Consider the following 20,383-nt stretch of genomic DNA (forward strand, 5'->3'; position numbering starts at 1 on the left):
GGCTGAGGCAAGAGGCTCGCCGGGAGTGTGAGGCCAGGCTGGGCTACAGAATGAAAGCCTGTTGCAAACAAACCTGAAGAGAACAGGGGGAGCGCAGAGGTTTTAGGGAAGTGAAAGTATTTTGTACACCTCTACAGTAGTGGGCATGTCATGTCTTTGTCAGACTCATACAGTGTACAACCCCAAGAGCGACCCCAGATGTAAACTTGGCCTCTGGGCAATGGTGATGACTCGGTGGGCTCATCAGCTGTGACAGGTGTCCTGCTGCAGATGCTGACAGCTGGAGGTTGTGTCCTGGGACAGGCAGGGTGTGCTAGCTCTGCAAAATTTTATTTCTTGAGACAGAGCCTCACTATGTAGTCCAGGCTGGACTCAAATTCACAGGGATCCACCTGCCTCAGCTTCCCAAGTGCTGGGATGACAGGTGTGCACAACTTTGATGTGAGCCTAAAATGTTCTAAAACAAAGTCTATATTTGAAAAGCAAAACTGCTCAGCAGGTGGGCCCAGGAGCAGCATGTCCACAGCTGAGTGATGAATCAGTGACCTGAACGCCGGGGCCCAGGGCCTCCTGCTCTGTAACAGGCTCAGAAATACATCTGTGGGAGAGGAGTCCCTGCGGATGGAGCAGGGCACTGTTGGACACAGTCCCGGCCCTGCCTGTGGGGGTGCCACGGCTTGCAGGGAGTAGATGCTGTCTATGCTGCCCAACACCCTGGCCTGCTCTGGCTGCCCGGCAGCAGTGCACTGGCACCCGCGGTAGGGCGAGATTGATAGAGGTAAGACCCTGAACTAACTCCAGAAACTCCTAGAAGCGGTAGTCACTGGCACTGGTTTTCGCTTTTATAGGTGTGTAACAGCTTGTTTACTGTTTTCCCCCGCTGTCTCTGAGACAGGGTCTTGATGCATAGCCCAGGCTGATCTCGACCTTGTGCGGTCTTCCTGCCTCAGGCTCCCAAGTGCGGGGAGTACAGGCATGCGCCACCACGCCAGGCTGTAAAGTGCCGTCTCTGCCTTCACCTGTGAGTCTCTAGACGGAGCTCGGGCCTGTTTTCTCTCAGCACTGCGCAGACCTCTGCATTCCCGCTTGCACTGTCTGCGGTGAGGAATCTGCTGTCTCCCTTTCCCACGGTCTTGGTTTGTTTCCTCGTCTGCCTCTGTGGTTTTGCTCTATCACAGACTTCAAGCAGTCTTACTCAGTGCGACGTGGAGGGCTTCTCTTCCTGTGCTCGTGTTCTGGGTGCGTCGGGCTTTCCGCATCAATGGGTCTCATGTTCATCGGTTTGCAGTCTGTTTTTTCTAGATACTTCTCCACTTTTTGGGAATATGTGCTGATCAGGCACCCCAGGTGCAGCTTGCTGAGCCCTGCGTGTTGGAGGGCCCTGGGCCGTTTCCCCTCCACTCTGGGTGTGAGTGCCGTGTCTTCACGTTCGCGACCTTTCCCTGTGCAGCCTCCGCTCTCGCTAAACTTTCCGTCTCACCACTGGTGTGTAGTTTCCTTCTGGCACTGAATTTTCCCTGCATGTTCTCCACCTTCTTAAACTGTTCCTGCTCTTACCGCCCATACTTGTCATTTGCACACTGGTTATTCTGGGTCCCTTTCTACTACTTCCGCCCAGTAGCCATGGGCCATGTTTGCTTCTTTGCACACTTTATAGAATTGTGGTTTTTTGGTCCCAGGAATTGAACTCACAGCCTCATGCTTCCCAGGCAGGCACTGCGCTGCTGAGCTACATCCTCAGCCCTGTAGTTTTTTATTGAATGACACACACTGGGCATTTTATTGTGCTGGGCGCAGGATCTTTTTAACTGAAAACTGTTGAGATCACTGTAGATTTATATGCAGATGTGACAAGATCCTTTACCTGGTTTTCCATAATGGTTACATCTCTGACCACTACCAGGGTGTTGATGCCGAGTCCGCTGATCTCACTCGTGTCCCAAGTGTCCTAGCGCTGCGGTACCGCGCACTGAACCCTGGGCCTTCCCACAGAGCTTCTCTCGGGTACTGCGGCAGAGTCCCCGTGAGTCCCTGCCCCCTGGGCTGGGCTTGAACATTCCCACACATCGAGTTGGTGGCTGACTCTCACAGTGAGGAACCTTGTCTGCACATACATGCCTGGATTTCCTGTTTTTTCCCCTCTACTTCTCAGTAGCACTCTTTGGACCATCAGATAGTATGATTTTCATTTGATCATTATCTGTGACATAAAAGTCCCTATCATCTCCCTTGTTTACAGATCTTGCTTTAATTGGTCTTCACAGACATTCATCTTACTTCATCTGAGATCTTGATTTTGGTATCTTTCCTGAAGGAGGTGCTGGATGCGGAGTTCATGACTGGCATCTGTCTTCCTCTCTGCAGTTTAGTGGGACCCTGCCTCCCCTGCTGCTCTCTCTGGCTCCTCCCAGGTGCCCGGACTATGGTGGCACGGTGCTCATCGGGGGCGTGCCCACCGTGCCCAGAGCTGTCCTGTGGAAGGAGGCAGGCCAGATGAGAGGGAGCGCCTGTCTCCGGCACCTCCTGGCCTGCTTGCTGGCCACTACCACGCCATGAGCAGCTGTCCTCTGCCACCCTGTTTCTGCCATGGAGCCAGCTGTGCGTGGACTAAACCATGAGGCAGAGTAAACCGCTCCTTCTTGAACTTGCACCCTGTGCTGCGGAAAGTGACTGAGACAGGCTAGCTCCCCCTGCACCGACAGGGCCCCCTGACACGAGTCTTCTTGGCCAGGAAGCCGGTGCATCTGTTCCCTGACTGCGCTGCAGCTTGTCAGAGGCAGAATGCAGGCCCTTCACCCTCGGTGCTGCTCCCTGCCGTGGTGTCTCAGCCTCAGCCGGCGGGGTAGGCAAAAGAACACGGAACCAGGCGCACTGCGCTGGGAGTCATGTTTTAACAAGATGCAGCGAATGAGTGCGAATGACCTTCCAGTGCCGCGTGCCAGGGGACTGACTGACAGGTCGCACGGAGGTGGAAAGGCCACAGAACCTGGACACAGAACTGCCAGGGATCCTGCTGTCGCCAGAGCGGGGTGCACGGTGGGCTTCCCGGACCTCTGCCACTCATGGTCACTCGTGCGTGCGTGCCTGCCTGCGGGCAGCCACGAAGCCCTGCAGCTGTGGTGCCGGAGGCACCGGTTGGAGCCATCTGTCCTCCAGCCCTGGGGCCTCGCGTGCACAGCCGGCACTGACGTGAGCTAGAAGTTCAGCGAGCTGACGGGAAGAGCTGGCTGGAGGACCCTGGCAGTGTAAACAGGTGAGCACAAAGCCAAGGTTCTGAGGAGTTCTTTGTACACCTGCACAGAGGCCTGCAAACGCTCCACCCAAGGTGGCCGGTGTTCTGAGACAGCCTCATGATACACTCCAGGCTGGCCTCCAACTTTTGCTTAAGCCGTAATCCAGTGCTGGATTACAGGTGTGCGCTACAACACCTGGCTACCACGGGGCTTTCTTTAGAGTTTTCTCAAACCATTAATTTGTTCAGTAAATCAACTCTGGTAACCCATGGGCCAGGGCAGAGGAAGGTGGATGGCAAGCACGGGCTCCTTGAGGCCCTGTGAGCTGTTCAGGTGCTTCCTGCTGAGGGCAGGTACTGGAGGGCTAGGCACAGTTTTTGTCATTTTCCACATTCTTTGGCAAATGAACAGTAAAACATTTCGCTAAGTACACTGTAACATTTTACTCAGTATGTTTTATGAAAAATAGTGAAATACTGATAAATCTGAATCTCTAAGATTGAATATTCTCAGGCAGATAAAGATGGAAACAACCTTGGGATAAACAGCACACGAGCTGGAGCCTGCCAAAAACTCAGTGGAATTTCTGGGCGAAAAAAAGCCTGCTTGACTCGACTCCCAGCGAAGGCTGAGGTGCACAGGAGGCAGGACTTATTTTAGGACCTGTCAGGGAAGAGGGAGGCGCATCGACGTGTCCTGCTTGTGGGGCGCACTGAGGGGCACGGGCCGGGCCCCAGCTTTGTGAGCTTTCCTGGTGGAGCTTTAGGGAAGGGCGGTGGTGAGGGCTGTCCTGAGGACACACGCTCAGCTGTTCCCACGAGATGTGTAAGCGGTGACCCCGGCTGCAAGTGCCTGGAAGAAACCATGGGCCCGCTGGGCACTGGTGCTCAGACAGGTGACCAACCCTAAACCAAGGTTCAGCTTCCTGTGGTCCCCAGTGAACACCCCGAAGACAGCAAATGAGAAAGCCGACCAAGGGCAAGGGCCAGGGTGCCCAGCTGAGACCCAGGTTCCCCACCTGAGCAGCAGCCATCCTGCCTCGCCCCTCAGAAAGGCTGCTCGGCATCGGGTCCACTGCTGGTGCGTGTGTGCAGGGAGGGTCCGAGGCGCGAGCCTGGGGGCGGGGCTAGCCTGCAGGCCGGTCCTTTGAGGAGCAGGCCATGCGCACTGATGCTGACATAAGCAGAGCACAGGTGGGAGCTCAGGGCCAGGAGGCAGCGGTCTTGGGCACTCAGTGGGGTGCCCAGCTGCCCAGATTCCCAATAGGACAGGTCAGCCAGGGGCATGTGGCGCAGAGCCTGGGGTGCTGCTTTGGCCTGAGAGTGTAGAGACCCCAGGAAGCCAGGATTCTGGAACTGGGAGCCCCAAAGACAACAGCAGATCCCAGGCCCCGTATGTCTGGATTTCTGCTGTGCAGAACAGATGACTCAGCTATCTGGAAGCCTCTTTTTCTCAAGACAGGCCCTCACTGTGTCTCATGCTGCCCTTGAACTCCCAATGACCCTCCTGCCTCAGCCTCCTGAGTGCTGGAGTCACAGACACACATGTGCCACTGTGCCCAGCTTTGAAACGTCATTTTAAGAGTTAATCTCTGATAATGAAGACAGGATTTTTCTACAGCACACTCTGCAGTCAGAACCTGTGACTGGACTCTGCTCTGAGTGTAGTCCAGAGAGCAGTCTTTTACCTGCACGGAACACACCTATCCATGGAGTGATGGGCACAGGCATGCGTCCTTCTACAGGTGCGCTCAGGAGAAAGTCCCACCAGGCAGGCCCAGCCCTGGGTACCAGCGGCCAAAGCAGGTGTGTGGTGGTGCAGCCAGAAGGCGGTGTCTCAGAGGCGGGCTGGAAACATCACAGTCTCTCTAGCCCATGTGGGTTTCCCAGATGCTGAGACGCCCGTTCCCTTCTCACCGCCAGAGTTTCTCTTTAAGAACGGCAACCTGAGCCCTGGAGCTGGCAGCCAGAGGGCAGGCAGCACATGAAACCGGACACACATTTATTTTGCATTTGACTGCACTGTCTGGAGGTCTAAAGGCCAGAGTGAACCCACTTCCTGTCTGCAGGGCTCTACCTACCAAGCACCGCACCAGCCCTGTAGATGCCCGGCCCTCCAAGCCCTCCAAGCCCTCCGGGTACCCGACAGGCCCTTGCCGCGCAGGCTCGGTGCATCAGGCTGGTGTGGGCCAGTCACTTGAGAGTCCCTTGCCCCTTGGGAAGGCCTGGCACTCTGACAAGCAGCTACTGACCCCAATCCCATGACCACTGCAGAACCGCCAAGCCCTGCCTGGCCCAAGCCCCAGCCCACTTCTCCCAGGGACATGGGAGAAATGATTCCCTGCCTTTTTGTGATTTTTATCATCTAGAACAACTTCAAAGGGCTCCGAGACGTCCTGGCCACCTCTGGACCCAAAAACAAGAGCTGGTGTTTACGAGCAGACCCAGCTGTGTTTGGACAGAACGAGTAATGTGGCTTTCAGAGCTGCTTTGTGTGTCTCCTCAGAGGCTGCTGGACCCCACAGCTTTCTGTCTGCTCTATACAATGAAAATACAAACTGAGTGAGTAGAAAAAAATAAAAGCATTAAATTGTACAAATTACAAATCTGTTCCAAAATATACTTACATTAAATAAAATGCGCATTTCAGTAAGAGCTACAGTGAATGGCTGTGCATTCTGGGAAGCATCACATCTAGGCAGGGCCAGCATTCACGGAGGGAGCTAAGAGAATGTGCATCCGGTCAGTTTGCACGGGCTCTTCTTGCCCATCTGCAAGGACACTGGGCGCGCCCGTCCATCCCCGCGCGGCTCCCCCTGGCGGGGGCGGGGAGCAAGCTCGAGCCAGAGGCTGAGTTCAGGATGGCCGCCTCCGGTTCCCTGCCAGCCTAGACAGCAGTTTCGGGAAAGTAAACACGTTAAGGGAAGCAGACAACGCTCTAGAGCCAGACACACTTTCCTGCTGTATTTATGCTGCACTCCCCATCTACAGTGGGCAGTCAGGAGGACGTCTTCGCCAGGACAGGGCAGCCGCAGGACAGGGACGAGCCTCGGGGCAGAGGGGCACGAGGACGGGAGCAGGGCTGCGTGGCCCCTGGCCGCAGCGTCCTCCTCATCATCTGGCGTAGCGCTTGATGTAGTCGTCCACTTTGTTCCGGAAGTCCTCCTGTGGAGGGAGCAGGAAGAGTGAGACCTCCGGGCAGAGGCCCAGTGGAGACGCAGGGCCAAGGGCCACTGTTCCACACTGCCGTGCAGGGGTGGGCAGGTGAGGTGTGGGCAGAGAGAACCTACAAGGAGCCCGCCCATCCCTAACTGTGCAGATGGGAGGGTAAAGCTGGCACAGTGTGGGCGCGTCCAGACTCCGCCTGCAGACAGGACGACTGTGGCTGCTGCTCTCGGGGAGACCCTGTCTCCGGTGTGACTCGCCTGGGGCTTGCTGCCTACTCAGAATGTGCCCGCCCCACCTGCAGGCTGGCCACCCCACCTGGGGAAGGAATCCTTGGAGCTCTCTGTCCTCAGCAGCAGGAAACCCGGGCCACCGGGGTGCCTGGGGCCTCTGATGTCAAGGCCGTGGGAGCCCAGGACTCCACCAGACCACTGCTGGCAGGACAGCTCTCTCCAATCCAGGCCGCTGCTCCAGCTTTGTTCCAGATCTGCTGTCCCAGTGCTAAGTGCAAACTCTCACAGGACGGAGGTAAAAGTGACTCGAAATGCCACACAGCCCTCATTGTTCAGGGGACACAGCAGCTGTCACAGTTCACGTCCTGGACTGTACCATGCAGGGCACGCTAAGCTGGCACACACTGGGCCAGGCCGGGCCAGCGCATGCTAAGGTGCCACACATTCAGGTGGGAGACCCCGTCTGCTGCTCCTTTCTGCAGGGTCACTGACCCAGCCAGCCAGGCACCAGGCACCTGCCCTCCACACACTGAACCAGCATAGGAACCCGCTCCAGGCTAGGGTAGCCTTGCTCTGGGACCACTCCCACGCTCAGGGTGAGAAATGGGTTGCGCCCTCACCCTGGGGGACAGCTGCCAACCCCTCAACCTGCCCCGACCCGGCTGCGGCAGAGCCCCTGGTTCACCTCTGACGGGGCTGTGTACAAAGCAGCCCCTAGTAAAAGCCCCTTTTGTCCTCGGCCCCCAAAGACTCATATATATCTCTTTATGTAAAAGGCATTTTAGTCTATTGTTAAGAGTTGTTAAAGTCTTAATAGTTTAGCATTATTGAAAAGTGTAAGTCTTAAGTCTCCTCTTGAGATTTAAGATAAACTTTTAGCTGTGAGCCCCTGTAAAAATGAAAAGTTAAACATTTTTAATATTTAATGACACAAAATAAATATTTTTATTTTAAACGTTATAAACGGGAATATAAAGGAATGGGTCTAAAGCAAGTCTAAAACTTAGCAGGGCAAATATTGAGTCTTGTAGTTCTATGTTCAGCATTGGGAGCAATTTGTGGCACGTCGTGAGCTTTGAAGGGCTTCTACGACTCTATCTCTATGGCACTTTTCGTGGTTGTAGCTTTTACAGCTGTTTTTTTAGGCCCACTTTGGAGGTTTTTTGTAGCTTTTTTGGGACAATTTATATTTTGGCTTTTTTAATTTTTTGAGGTTTTTATTGTAGTTTAGGCTTTTTATTTATAGCTTTATATATTATTTTTTTAGGGCCACACTATCTAGCCTCTTAGGCCTTTTGAAATTGAGGTGGAAGTTTTTTTAACCTCAGAACTCCTGTATTTTGTATGTGTTTAAAATTAGTGTCACATGGATGATGTTAAGGTTTGTTGTCATCTGGTGCAGTAGCCAAGCTTTTTTTTTTTTTGGCCATAGGGTTTAAGTGTTTGGCTCACTGGGCACTTTGAACCTGATTTTGAGGAACAAATTTTTTACGCTGCTGCAATTTTGGAACATGGTGTGGCCACCGCTGCCATTTTGGAACATGGCACTCTGTGGCTTTTTTTTTTAGAACAAAGCCTTTACCTCTGCAGTTCTGAGGCTGCAGAGTGGAGACTTGCTATTTTTGGTGATGCTCTCAGGCCATCACTTTTATTTATTTATTTATTTATTTATTTATTTATTTATTTTTAGCAATGGAGATCTCTTTAATTTTACCTTTGCAATCTATAGCTTTACCAGAGCTTTTTCTTTAGCCAAACTCACATTTTAAATCATCCTACTGGGCTCTTCTGTTTTTGATTTTTAACATAAATCTGGCTGAAAGCCCCCGATAATAGCCATGCCACTGTCTCAACATTTAACTGTCTTGAAATTTTTTTTGCCAGATTAATTAGTCCAACGCCCTTAATCTTAGTCTCAGGCAAAGTCTTTGGACACTAGCAAAATGCACACAAACTTTCTGCCAAACCATAACATGTATCATCTGGAGTCTAGCACCCAATGCAGTCCTTCCCAGTAGAAACCTCCTGTACCTGGTCTTTGTGGGCAGGATTTTTATCAGTCTTCTGGTGTTGTGAGCTCTGAGGAGAATCTCCCACAGAACGAAGGCGTTCCAGCTCTACTCTCCTAGGTGACACCTCTGAACCTTTTCAAACACTTCCCATAAGCCATTTTTAAAGGCTCTTGAACCACATGGTCAAGTATAGTCACAGCAACAACCCCAATCCTGGTACCAAATTCTGTCTTAGTTACTTTTTTTTTTGTTGCTGAGACAAAACATATAACGCCCAAAATTAAGGGAAGAAAAGTTGATTTAGCTCACATTTTGTGGGGGTTTTAGTCTACATTTGGCTGGCTCTAAGGCAGAGTGGCACATGGCAGAGGGCAACCATTTATGGTGGCAGAACACAGCAAAAGCAGCAAGAGCAAAGGAGAGGAGCAGCAACAAGCAGCCTCTTTTTCTCTTTTACACTATGCCAACTACCTGCCTCACACCTGCCTCACATCCGTAATTTCAGCATTGCACCATGAATCAATCAGACTCTAAAAGCCCACCCCCATTAGGCTCTAGGGGGACATTCAGACACAAACCGTAACACCCCTCAAGGCCACATCCGGCGTCCCCAGAGCCACTGCAATCTCAGAGGGTGTCTCAAAGGCCTGAAGTCCCACCTCAGGACAAAAGGCTGTTGCTCCTGCCCAGGCCCTTCCTCTGTTTGCCTCACTCAGAGTAAGCAGGGTAAAGCCCAGTGCCAGGCCCAGGAGGAGCCAGTGCACTGGCCCCAGGCTGTGGTGCAGGACCAGCAGCGTGTGGAACCAAGCTCAGGCTCTGAGCCCCAGGGCGTCCAGAACTCTGCTCAGAGCCCACAGGGCAAGCAAGTGGCGGGCAGCTGAGCTGGTGCAGAGCCCACAAAGCACCCTGCCTCCTCTCATCAGACGGGACAGGCCCTGCCCTGCACCCTCTCCTCCAGGGACAGGAACCACAGTACTAGCTTGGTTCCTCTGCCCCTTCTCTCCCAGAGGGCCTGGACATTTTGCCTCTAGGTAAACAATCTTCTCAACAGGTGTTCTGCTGACGCATCTCACATCCACCCGGAGCAGGCCGGATGGAGACTGACAGCTATGCTCCTAGGCTAGGGGTTCACTCACCTTTGAGTGAGGAACCCCGGTCCCCAAGGTGTTTCCTGAGGGAAGGAGGAAGTAGGTGCCTGCGCACTCGTGCTGCATGGAAAACAGCCCGACAAGGGCTGTGCTAAGGACACACATCACCTCTGCACCAGGGCCCCACTTCCAGGACCCTGGAAGAACACAACACTAGCATTTAAGCATAGAAGTACAGCAAAAGTTTACTGACTTACCCCTTATAGCTGGAAAAATATCCCAGGGGAAAAAAACCTGAATGCCCACCAAAGAGAGAATGGTTTTAAACAAAGCTATGGTAAAGCCACCTTACAGAATGTAAGGTAGCTGCTGAAATGAAGCAAAGTTCTGTGCATTGGCTTAGAAGGGAAGGGTTAATTTTTAAACAAGGAATCGAAGATTAAGAGTAATGAACAGGATTGCACAATTTGGGTAAAAGTGAAACCCAGCATGTACGGGAGGGCACAGCGGAGGGTGTGGGGGCCCTGGGGCTTGGCCCGGACACTCCCCATCCTGTCCTGTTCCCAAGGGGAAGGAGTCACTGCCTGTGTCACTCCACTCATCCTGACCCTTACAGGAAATCACACCTGATCCAACTGTTTCTCTGGCCTCAGGTGACACAAGTTCCTAAGGTCCCACTAGGTGATGTCACGCCTTTCCAATGCCCTGCTTTCCACGTCTCCCTCCTCCAGGCCACAGGGTCACTGTCTCTCTACCCAGCGGGCCAGGCTGGAGGGAGCTGTCATGAGCTTACCTTGTCCCGCAAGTGATGTTCTGCAGCTTCGATATTCAGTGGGTCATCAAAATTCAAAAGATCCTTAAAGGAGAGAAAGCCAGAGTACACATTGGAAACAACCTACTATCCTGCTGTCGAGCACCGTCACTCAAAGCAGCAAGAGGAGTCTAAGTAGCGAGTGCCAGGCTGACTGAGAGAGCTGAGGATTCCCTGGGGTCCTCAGTCCTGATGGAAGAGCACAGAACACATGGATTCTTTCAGTGGTGGCTGGCAGCTGCGGGAGGTAGTCCGGGATGTTTACACACAGCTGCCTGAGCCCAGGTGACGGGGTGATAGTCACATCAATTTCCATTTTGGATAATTGGACAAAGCCAACCACTTCTACGAGTATTTCCAAATAAAAAACCTGTTCTCTTTTTAGACACATTCATGTTCCTCTGAACATCCTTAATGACGGGCACATGCGCCCCTGAGTGCTGGTGGCTTCCCTGACCCTGCTGACCTCCCTGACTGACCTTCTGACACCACTCATAGCCTGGGGTGTCCTCGGTCTAGAGCCAGATCAATGTGGGCAGCACTGTCAGGCTTGCCCCCGCCCCCGCCCCTGCCCCCAGAAGCACTGGCTGCCTCCTCTCCTCCTAACCAGAAACTCTCTGGACTTGAAGCAGAGGCCCATCTCACCCACACACTCCTCCCCCTCCAACCCAACAAGATTTGCTGAAGCCGCTGCGGTGTCCACAGTGACAGGGCACAGCGAGGGCAGCCATGTTCCTCTTTAGGAATTATATTACTCTTGGAGACTGTATTCTTGATCTGGAGAAAGTATGTGTGTAACCAGTAATATAGCAGAAACATAGCAAAGAAAAATGGCAAATCTCTGTGGTTATTCAGAGTGGGAAAATTAGATTCCAAGGTCAGGAAACGAAAAAACGAAGTGTATTTTATGCAATTCTTAATGTATAGAAAGGCAACGTTAGAGATATGAAATTGTTTACTGTCTTTACCATATATTTGCCCTAAGAAAATACACTGATTAGAATAACACTATAGGCTGAACTCAGACTTTTGATTGACTCTTTAGGGTTGGCAACTGTGAAGTACTTGGAGATGGCAGCTGGTGGGCCGCACCACATCTCCACAGCTTAGCTTGAGGATCTGCTAGCTTTGGCTGAACATAAAAACAAGAATACAAGCCAGGCATGGTGTATGCCTGGAACCCCAGCACTTTGGGAGGCTGAGGCAAGAGGACTGAAAGTTTGAGCCCTGTCTGGACAGCTTAGCAATACTCTGTCTCAAAATAAAAGAATAAAAGGCTGAGGATGTAGCTCAGTGTGAAGGTACTGGGTTCAGTCCCCAGCGCTGCCCCAGAGGACAGGAGGAGGCGAGGGGCAGGAGGGGGCAGGAGGACTGCTGCAGGGGCACTGGGCCTGGGGGCACCAGAGGAGGCTATGCACAGACTCTCCAAGATGGGCCGTTCCCCAAGGGACCTGGGGTTCTTGACTCAGAGAGGGACCACTGAAACTTTTTCCTCCAAAAGCCCTTTTATGAGTCAAGAAACAAAGGGCTGCCCCACCGTGCCTGGTCCCCATGTCACAGCTCCACTTCTACGCATGACAGCAACGCAGGAGGCCAAGCGTGCAGGGGGTGCACATGACCCTCCCCCCAGTTATTACTCTTGAGGTGCCATGCAAATTGAGGCCAGGGAAAGCAAGGACCTGGGTGTGCAACCATATACTTACAGTGAATAAAGAGTTTAATCCCCAAACAACATCCTGAAACAGAAAACAGAAAACAACTTTCAGGCTCCTGTGCACTGAAGTCTTAAACCCAGGACCAAGAAACACGTCTTGCTCCGTATCAAAACCTGTCTTCAGCAGGCGGTGTTTCCTGAAGACAGGAAATGAAAACAACCTTTCTCCTGGAAAGCACCTTTTGTCAAACCCCGGGAAGATAAAAAGACCCAGAGTCATAGAATGAGTAAAATCTAAGGGGCACTCACGGCCCCACTCAGACCCGGCAGCAAGCACGCTAGCTTCATGTGCACCCTGAGCGCCACCGGCAACCCTCCGCCTGCCACCACCACAGCCTTCAGCCTTCAGCCAAGCAACTTTCAAACAAATCCTGCAGCCTTTAACACCAACTGTGCCTTTAGGGTCACGGGCAGGCTAACTGCCCATATCCAGTACCCTCTTAACACCTTTGCCTTCTTCCCTTTAAGGATTGAAGGAAGTGCACATCTCAAGGATCAGACATTTTCACTAAAATAGAACTGGAAACCAGTGCTGCTGTCTGTCTTGACTCTTGATTTGTGGTGACCACAGAGTCCCGTCCATCCGCCTCTGCAGCAGCTGGAGTGCACCCTTCGTAAGCTGGTTCTCACGATGCACCCATCCTCTGCTGGCTGGCAGCTCACCTGCCCTCACCTGCCTTTCCTCTTCCCCCGGCCACCCGGTCCCGACTCCTGCTGTCCAGGGCTAGTGCGGGAGCGGAGGACAAGCACCTTGTCTGGTGAGGAAGGAGGTGGCCAGGCGGGCCACTCAGTAGGCTAAGCTAGTGCCCCCTCCCTGCGCACAGGCTCCAGCGGCAGCGGCAGCCACTGGGCAGGGCTGCAGGAGGAGAGGGCCCCGCCTGGCGAAGCGTTGCAGGAAGGCCCAGCTGGGCTGCCGTGTGGCAGAGACCGCAGCCTGGGAGGAAATGGCTCACAGTGCTGTGAGGTCAGCAGTTTCCCTGAGACCAGGTGGCAGTCCAAAGGTCCCTTCCTGCACTGTGCGCTCATGGTGCCCACTGGTGACCGTCGCCCACCATGTGATAGTCCCCTGACCACAGGGAGTGATCGCCACGCCAGTGTGCAGCTCTTTCTCTTGAGCACCTAGGTCTTGAGCTATCCCTGTGAGTAATAAGGGCCACGCGTTTCCTGTGGTGGCTGGCGGCGTGGCTGACACCTGCCCCAGGCTTCTCTCTGCCTCCTGGACGCCACTACTGCTGACCCCCAAAGACTCATGTCCAGCCAGATGACCTGGCCGTGTGCTGCTCTCCCAGGAGATGGGTGCCTAAGGACGAGGCCCTGGGAGGGACTGGGACCCAAAGGAGCCAACTCTCACCTTCAGCGTTCTTGTGGGAGCCCAGCCAGTGCCGTCAATCGAGTGTTCTCTCAGTAAACTGAAACAGAGAAACACAAGGCACTCAGCGCAAAAAGGCCGACAGGCACCCGAGCCGCAGGCGCCCCTCAAAGGCAAGCTTGCGGCCTCGCAGCGAGGGATAAGGAGAGCAGCTGCTTCTCTCTTTAGGCTGCTTGGCTTCCTGCCCTGCTGAGGACTGCTCTGTCTACCTCCAAGGTTAGGCACACACTCAGTTGGAACCCTGTACATTTTCCTTATTCACTCTACACACAAGTCCTTAATCCTTGACAAGGAAGTTTTCAGTATGCTACAAACAACACACAACATTTGTCATTTCAATATTCAGAGAATGACACGGGAATAACGAGGCTCCCAGGTTACAATCTGCAGGTCAGGCACAATTCTAACGCACCACAGTTATCATCCCAGGAAAGAAAGGCCCAGGGACAAGCTCACCCTGGGGCAGCCACCAGGAGCCTGGACGCCACGCCCCAGGGGCTTGCAAGCACAGGGGCTCCTGAAACATGACATCTTAATGACTGGCTTTTTAAAAAAGCTTTTCAAAAGGGAAACTTCAGCAGATTGGTGCAAATTTTCAGGTAGCAGCATCTTGTGGCGTTAGCCCGGGCTAGGGCGGTGCACCTGGGTGAAAGGGTGCTGTTTCCCAGGGGTGCTGAGGTCCTGTGCCTGCTCAGATGCACGTTACATTTTCTCCCATCAATCATGTCCCATACTTGGAAAACTACAGTTCATTGTCAAGCTTCTTTCTGCGGACAGTTACCTTTGCATTTGTTAGTTCTGTTGTGCATGGCTTTGATCTATACAGAGAAGTCACTGTGTTAAGATGGTCCTATCAGGCTTTTATAAAGGGCTGTAACTGTTACCTGTGACAAGTTTAAACAGCGTACAATATGACCAAATTCATTAAGTCAATTTAGGTCAGGAGAAAACGTAGATAAGCAGACTTTGAATCAAAACTGTAATTTTTTTTTAAACTATAATCCTAATTGTCTATGAAAATCAGTTAGAAAAATATAATCAACCTTAATTTAAGCACGAAAGTTTACACTGAGCTTTTAAAAAGAGAAGGAAAATCGCATACCCTACTAGTTGGCTGGACGTCTTTCTACCCTGCAGAGGCACTGGTGAATCTTATTTAAGAGGACCTGAAATTTCACAGCTTTTGAATGCTTTCTAGAAGTCACCTGTGGAGTCCTAACAGCCTGCTGCCCCAGCAGAGCACATGTCACAGGACGGGAAATTATTTCTGAGCAAGCCCGGCCCTCTCCTTAGGCCCCACACAAGCTCCAGTTGTCTCCGCTCTCTCTTGTGCCCCACACAAGCAGGCACACAAGCCGCTCTCCACCAGCCTGGCTCGGTCCGCAGCAGGCAGGGAGGGAGGGGGCGAGGAATGAGCTGGCTGTCAGCTTCTGTCAGCCGCAAGTACGCACGAGGGCCCCACACCTGAAGGCAGGCAGCTGGGGAGCAAGGGCCACCAGCCGTGAGAGGGGCAGTGTTCCAGTGGCTGCAGAAGTTCTCATCTGGCGGTAGATGGCAGTGCCAGCAGAGGACCTCATGTGCAGGCACTGCCAGCAGGAGGTCACTAAGCAAGGGGACAGAGGGGGCCCTAGTGACTCCAGGACCATAGCGCTGAAGTGCGACCACCGAGCTCCCGACCTGGGCCCCCACCCTGCCGTGGAGCCTGACTCCAGGGACAGCCGCAGAGCAACGGCCCTGCAGGGCCGGGCAGCCCTGTGAGCAGGCACAGAAGGACAACAGAATGGGCCCAGGCAGCCTCCACATGAGGGAAGTGCTCCCGAGTACCAGAAGAGGCACAGGGGCCACAGGGGCCCGTGGGGAGAACCCGGCAGACGCTCCCAGAGCCATGCTGCTGCGGCAAGCTCAGCCTTTCTCCCTGGACCAAGAGACCCAGGGAACAGCTGCCCAGCCAAGCTCATGCCCTCCGTGCAGGACACTGGTGGACGTGGTGTGGGACTTCCTAGTTTAAACCCCTAGCAGTGAGCTGACAAGCTGACGAGTTACACAACCACGTGTAAACACACGTCAGGTGCAGACCACATCCTGAAGGACCAGCACAGGTGTCCACGCCATGCACCCTCCAAGGCAGTCCTGCTGTCCCGTCCGTACGCTTCTGTGTGGCCGGCACTCGTTTTCCAGGGGCACCCTCCATCTTTCTCATGAGCACTAAGGGCTATTTACACACAAGGATATTTGTCCAGTGGAGCTTTTCTCTTTCAGTTTTGTGCTTACGGCTTTTTGTTAGTTTGTTATGTAGTAACAGGGACTGAACCCAGGACCTTCACACTGAGCTACATCCTCAGCCCTTTTTAATTTTGGCACAGAGTCTCACTGAGACGCCTAAGCTGGGTTTGAACTTATGATCCTCATGCCTCAGTCTCCCAGCGTGCAGGGCTTACAGGCATGTGCCATCATGTCCGGCTGTATTTTTAATTTTAACAACACACTGAACAATGTTCACTTTAAGCTTGGTAGCTTTCCTGTCAGGCTACCACCTGCTCACTGCTGGCACCTTCTGCTAATCACCTGATTTCCCAGAAGAGTGTGACAGTGAAGCCTGGCATTACTACTCTGGGCCCAGTTCTGACTAAGGCAGGGGACACAAGGGAGGGGAGTATGGCACACCACAGAGCCAGCCAGCACGTCCTGCTCGCCGCTGCCGCCAGGTGGGGCTATGGTTCGGTATTTAAGGACAGACAGGGCAAAGCGAAGATGCCTTGAGAAAAGCCACGCCGCCTGCACTGCCATTTGATGAGGCCAACAGCACACACACCGATAAAGGGGACCGGGGGCATGCGCGGCACTGCTGGGACAGGACAGGGCCGATGGAAGGCTTCCTTCCAAGGTGACTGACTGGTGGCCAGTGACCGACTCACTGGAGAGAGGACGGGGGGCCTAGGGAGCTGAGAACGCCCAGATCACAGCAGTCCAGGCTGACCAGGACAGAATCCCACTGGGGAAAACGCCGCCCCTCCCCCGGGGCCTCCTGCCCACTCCCATGCTGTGCCCACGCGCTCTGCTCCAGCCTGGTCCGGAGCCCCCTGTGAGACACCACCACCTCCTACACACAGGGACAGGCCCAGGAAGCCCGCCCGCACCTTTCCAGTTCTCTACTCCACACGCCCACTGGAGGCGCTGCTGAGCCCAACTCAGTGCCACCAGAGAGCGGCAAGGTCCAGCGGGCCCCTGCACACAGCCAGGCCCCCTGTGGAAAATTCCCCACACCCCTGGAGAGCCCCCGTCTGGTGGAGTGCACCCTCCCCCATGGAGAGGGACCCCCAGGTCTGTTAGACTGTCAGCGATGCTTCCTCTCCTGGCTTCCACCAGTCTTACTCTGTCCTCTTTGCTAGAATCAGTCCCACGCAGGCAAGGTGGTCCCTCACTGAAGGAGGCAGGGAAGTTGGCAGCACAGAGGAACAGCCTGCACCCAGGCCCCGCCGGAGGCCCTGTCGGGAGCAGTGTGTGGGGACGGGCTTCAGCGTCTCTCACAGGAGAGCAGGTACCAGGAGGCCACAGCTCACACACAAGCACTCAGGGGCAGAGGGAGGCGACACTCACCTGAGACAGATTTCCCCTGTCTCTGTGATGTTGGGGTGCCAGATCCTGGTCAAGCACTTCACTTTGGGAGGCTGCAACAGACAGAACCCTTGTTGTGACAACGGTCTCCCCACACCATGCCTTCAGTCCCCAGCCCCTCTGCGGCCCAGCTAGTTGTCAACTCCAGGCTGGCTCAGCCCCAAATGCAGCTCGCCAGCGCCCACAAGGCACCTAAATGTCCTTGTTTTTTGGCCTCAGATTGCCAACTATTCCTCATCTCCATAAAGAACTCTTACTGTAGCAGCCTGGGAAAAATCAAGTTCTGTAAACTAAGATTTGGCTTCCAACACAAGTGTTGCAGCCACTGAAGGTGGCTGGTGTCTGGGGCTGGTTGACACTGGCCATACGGGGGCCAGCTCCTGTCTACACGGCCGCTGGCTGTCTGCACAGCCGTGCTCTCTCAGGATGCCCGTCCCTGAGCTTCCTGCCATCTATCTGTCAGTCTGCTATTTACCCCTGCACCACTACCAGCTTTCCAGACTTTCTCTCACCTCCCCGATGGCTTTGCAGGCTCCTCAAAAGGAAGGAGACGCGGTGGTATTTGATGTGACAATTACTGAGGAGGGTCTTGGGGTTACACTCTGGGTATAAACTGTTTACAGCTTAACAAGTCATTATGCCCTCAATTCTACAGCACATTATTTATAGACTTACAGAATTCTGGCCTCATACGATAAACAAAACCAGTGAGTCAAAGTAAAAATACCTTTCTTCTTATTTGCCAAATAACAGTTGCATAAAATACACAGGCAGACCGCCTGGCATAGAATGGACATACCTCCGTACTAACACTCAGACCCTGCTGCCGGGTGGCACTCAGCACAGAAGCACAGGGGTTGTGCTGAGCCCGTGTGGGCGACAGGGTGACCAGCAGCAGGCACAGCCAGGCTGGGGAGTTGGGCTGAACAGGCTACTCACCACCATGTTGTACGCATCAGGAACTTCAGTTTCAAACCGGAATTTTCCACCCTGGTAATAACCCTCATCTGTCAAAAAACAAAGCAAAACAAAAAATTCTTTAAATTAAAAAAAGCAGAGAACAAAAGCCAATATTCAGTCAGGATATGCGAACATGAAGGAGATTCAAGAGGTTAGAACCAGGACTGCAGAGTCCCTGGCTCCTTCACCAAGGGTGAGCTCATGGGAGCCCCACCCAGTGCCCCTGGCCATCTTTGGGCCCCATATCCCTCACTGGCAGGCATGCCACACCCGGGTGAAGGTGAGGAGTCTTGCAAAACTGGGCCCTCTCACCCTACCACTCAGCTCTCCAGAGCAACACCTCCCCACTTCGATGCCTGCCTGCCTGCCTGAGCCAGTCCTCGCTCTGCTTGAGACTGGCCTCCCACGGGAGCGTAGGCTCTTAGGGACCAGGACTGCACGACACCCAAGTTCTCAGTCGAGGTCCCAAGCACCTAGCCACCCTCTCCCAGGCAGGGCTCCAGGCTCAGGGCACCATGGGTACCACAGAGAAGCTGGCCCTGGAAGGCATGCGAGAGGATACCCAGGCCCTCAAACCTGCTGACCCCCCCAGAGTAGCCCCTTTCCACTGGACTAGGAAGTGGCTGCCCAGAAAACTTCCAGCTTCCCAAGCCGCACGAGTGCCACCTTTAAAATGACAGCTCAACCTCCCACACACTCACCACCACGAACACATCTGCGATGTTCTCTCTCAGGACTTCCCTCAACGCTTACATCAAAGGGACACTGGCTGCAGGCTGCCAGCACCACACGCACCACAGAAACGCACCGTTCCCGAGAGTTTTGAGGCTGTCTCATCTCATACTGCCCAGCAGTTAAAGAGGGTGCTACCTGGACTCTATTGTTTTTATTCTTTGCCAATCTGACACAAGAAAAAAATTACTTCCTTTGCTTTTTACATCCATCTGCAGCACACTAGTGATGCTGACATTTATATCAAGTAATTGGCCATTTGTCTTTTTGACACAGGGTGTCTCTATGCAGTTCAGGCTGGCCTTAAACACACTTTATAGCTGGGGCTAGCCCCAAACTCCCAGTGATCCTCTTGCCTCAGCCTCCCGAGTGCAGGGATTATGGGCATGAGCCATCCCTCCTGGCATCTCTTTTTTCTTTCAATAACTGAACTGGTTTTTTTAAACTGTTGCTAACTGAGATATTCATCTTTTATCAATTTTTTAAAAAAGGCCCTTAAAAAAGTTCACCTTTGCCTTCTATATGTCATAAGTAATTTTTCTTAGTCTGCTGTTTGCCTTTTGATTTCACTGATCCTGAAAACTAGTTTTCTATTGCGGGGGTGGGTGGGGGGTGTTTCTTTTTAAGACAAGGTCTTACTGTGTAGCCCAAACCGGTCTCAAACTCAATATGTAGCCCAGGCTGGCCTCAATCTTGCAGTGATTCTCCTGCCTCAACCTCCCAAGTGCTGGAACTATAGGTATGCACCACCACACCCAGCTAGTTTTCCATTCTTATGAAGCCAGTCTTTCTTTGTCTTTGGACTCATGCATTAAAAAGGTCTTTCCCAACAAGATTACACAAGTGCACGTCTGTATCTTCTAGAAATTTTGTGGTTTAGCATATCACATTTAATCAGCTGATTCACTCATTAAGCAGAATCAAATCGTATTCATTTTTTCTCATTGGCTGTTTAACCACCCTACAGCATTTATTATTCTGTTTTGCCCCCACTTTACTTGACACTCATATTTCTAATTCTTATAAATGCCCTGGGATTTGTGCCTGAAACCACAGTCTTTGGAAATGACACTGGTGAAGGCAAATGTTTAATTACATGAGAACTTTTCAAGTAAGAGGCACCTGAGCCGGGCATGGTGGCGCACGCCTGTAATCCCAGCACTTGGAAGGCTGAGGCAGGAGGATTGCTGCTGCAAGTTCGAGACAAATGAAAGTGAGTCAAGGCCAGCCTGAACTGAACAGTGAGACCCTGTCTCAAAAAAAAAAAAAAACAAGTAAGAGGCACCTTGAAACAGAAGGAAACAAGTAGGAGGTAGCCGGAGCTTTGTCCTAGCTTCTGGTTTTGGCATGGAGCGCTCCACCCCCAGCTCCGCCCCAGCCCGGCGCCCCCTAGGGTGTGAGCACAGAGGCCTGACCCCACCGCGCTAACCTGCGCCGTCCTCCCCAGGAGGG

At 53.0% G+C, this 20,383-nt stretch overlaps 1 protein-coding gene and 1 long non-coding RNA gene across 2 annotated transcripts in view; one reads left to right on the plus strand and one right to left on the minus strand.

Annotated features, from left to right (window-relative positions):
- Positions 1 to 420: 420 nt before the first annotated feature.
- Positions 421 to 5,885, plus strand: LOC102029328. Its single transcript, XR_001232158.1, has 2 exons — positions 421 to 3,253; positions 3,747 to 5,885. It is a non-coding gene; the product is annotated as an uncharacterized LOC102029328 (long non-coding RNA).
- A 286-nt stretch (positions 5,886 to 6,171) lies between these two features.
- The window catches only part of Ube2f (ubiquitin-conjugating enzyme E2F (putative)), a gene marked incomplete at its 5' end in the record, with an annotated part of 35,528 nt that continues 21,316 nt past the window's right edge, over positions 6,172 to 20,383 (minus strand). The window contains 6 exon segments of the mRNA XM_013508018.1: positions 6,172 to 6,397; positions 10,524 to 10,586; positions 12,245 to 12,277; positions 13,607 to 13,664; positions 17,222 to 17,292; positions 18,179 to 18,246. Coding sequence (XP_013363472.1) covers positions 6,347 to 6,397; positions 10,524 to 10,586; positions 12,245 to 12,277; positions 13,607 to 13,664; positions 17,222 to 17,292; positions 18,179 to 18,246 — 344 coding nt within the window. The 3' untranslated portion in view covers positions 6,172 to 6,346.

This window comes from Chinchilla lanigera, unplaced genomic scaffold (genome assembly GCF_000276665.1).
Source record: "Chinchilla lanigera isolate Chin_1 unplaced genomic scaffold, ChiLan1.0 scaffold00141, whole genome shotgun sequence".
Taxonomy (NCBI): domain Eukaryota; kingdom Metazoa; phylum Chordata; class Mammalia; order Rodentia; family Chinchillidae; genus Chinchilla; species Chinchilla lanigera.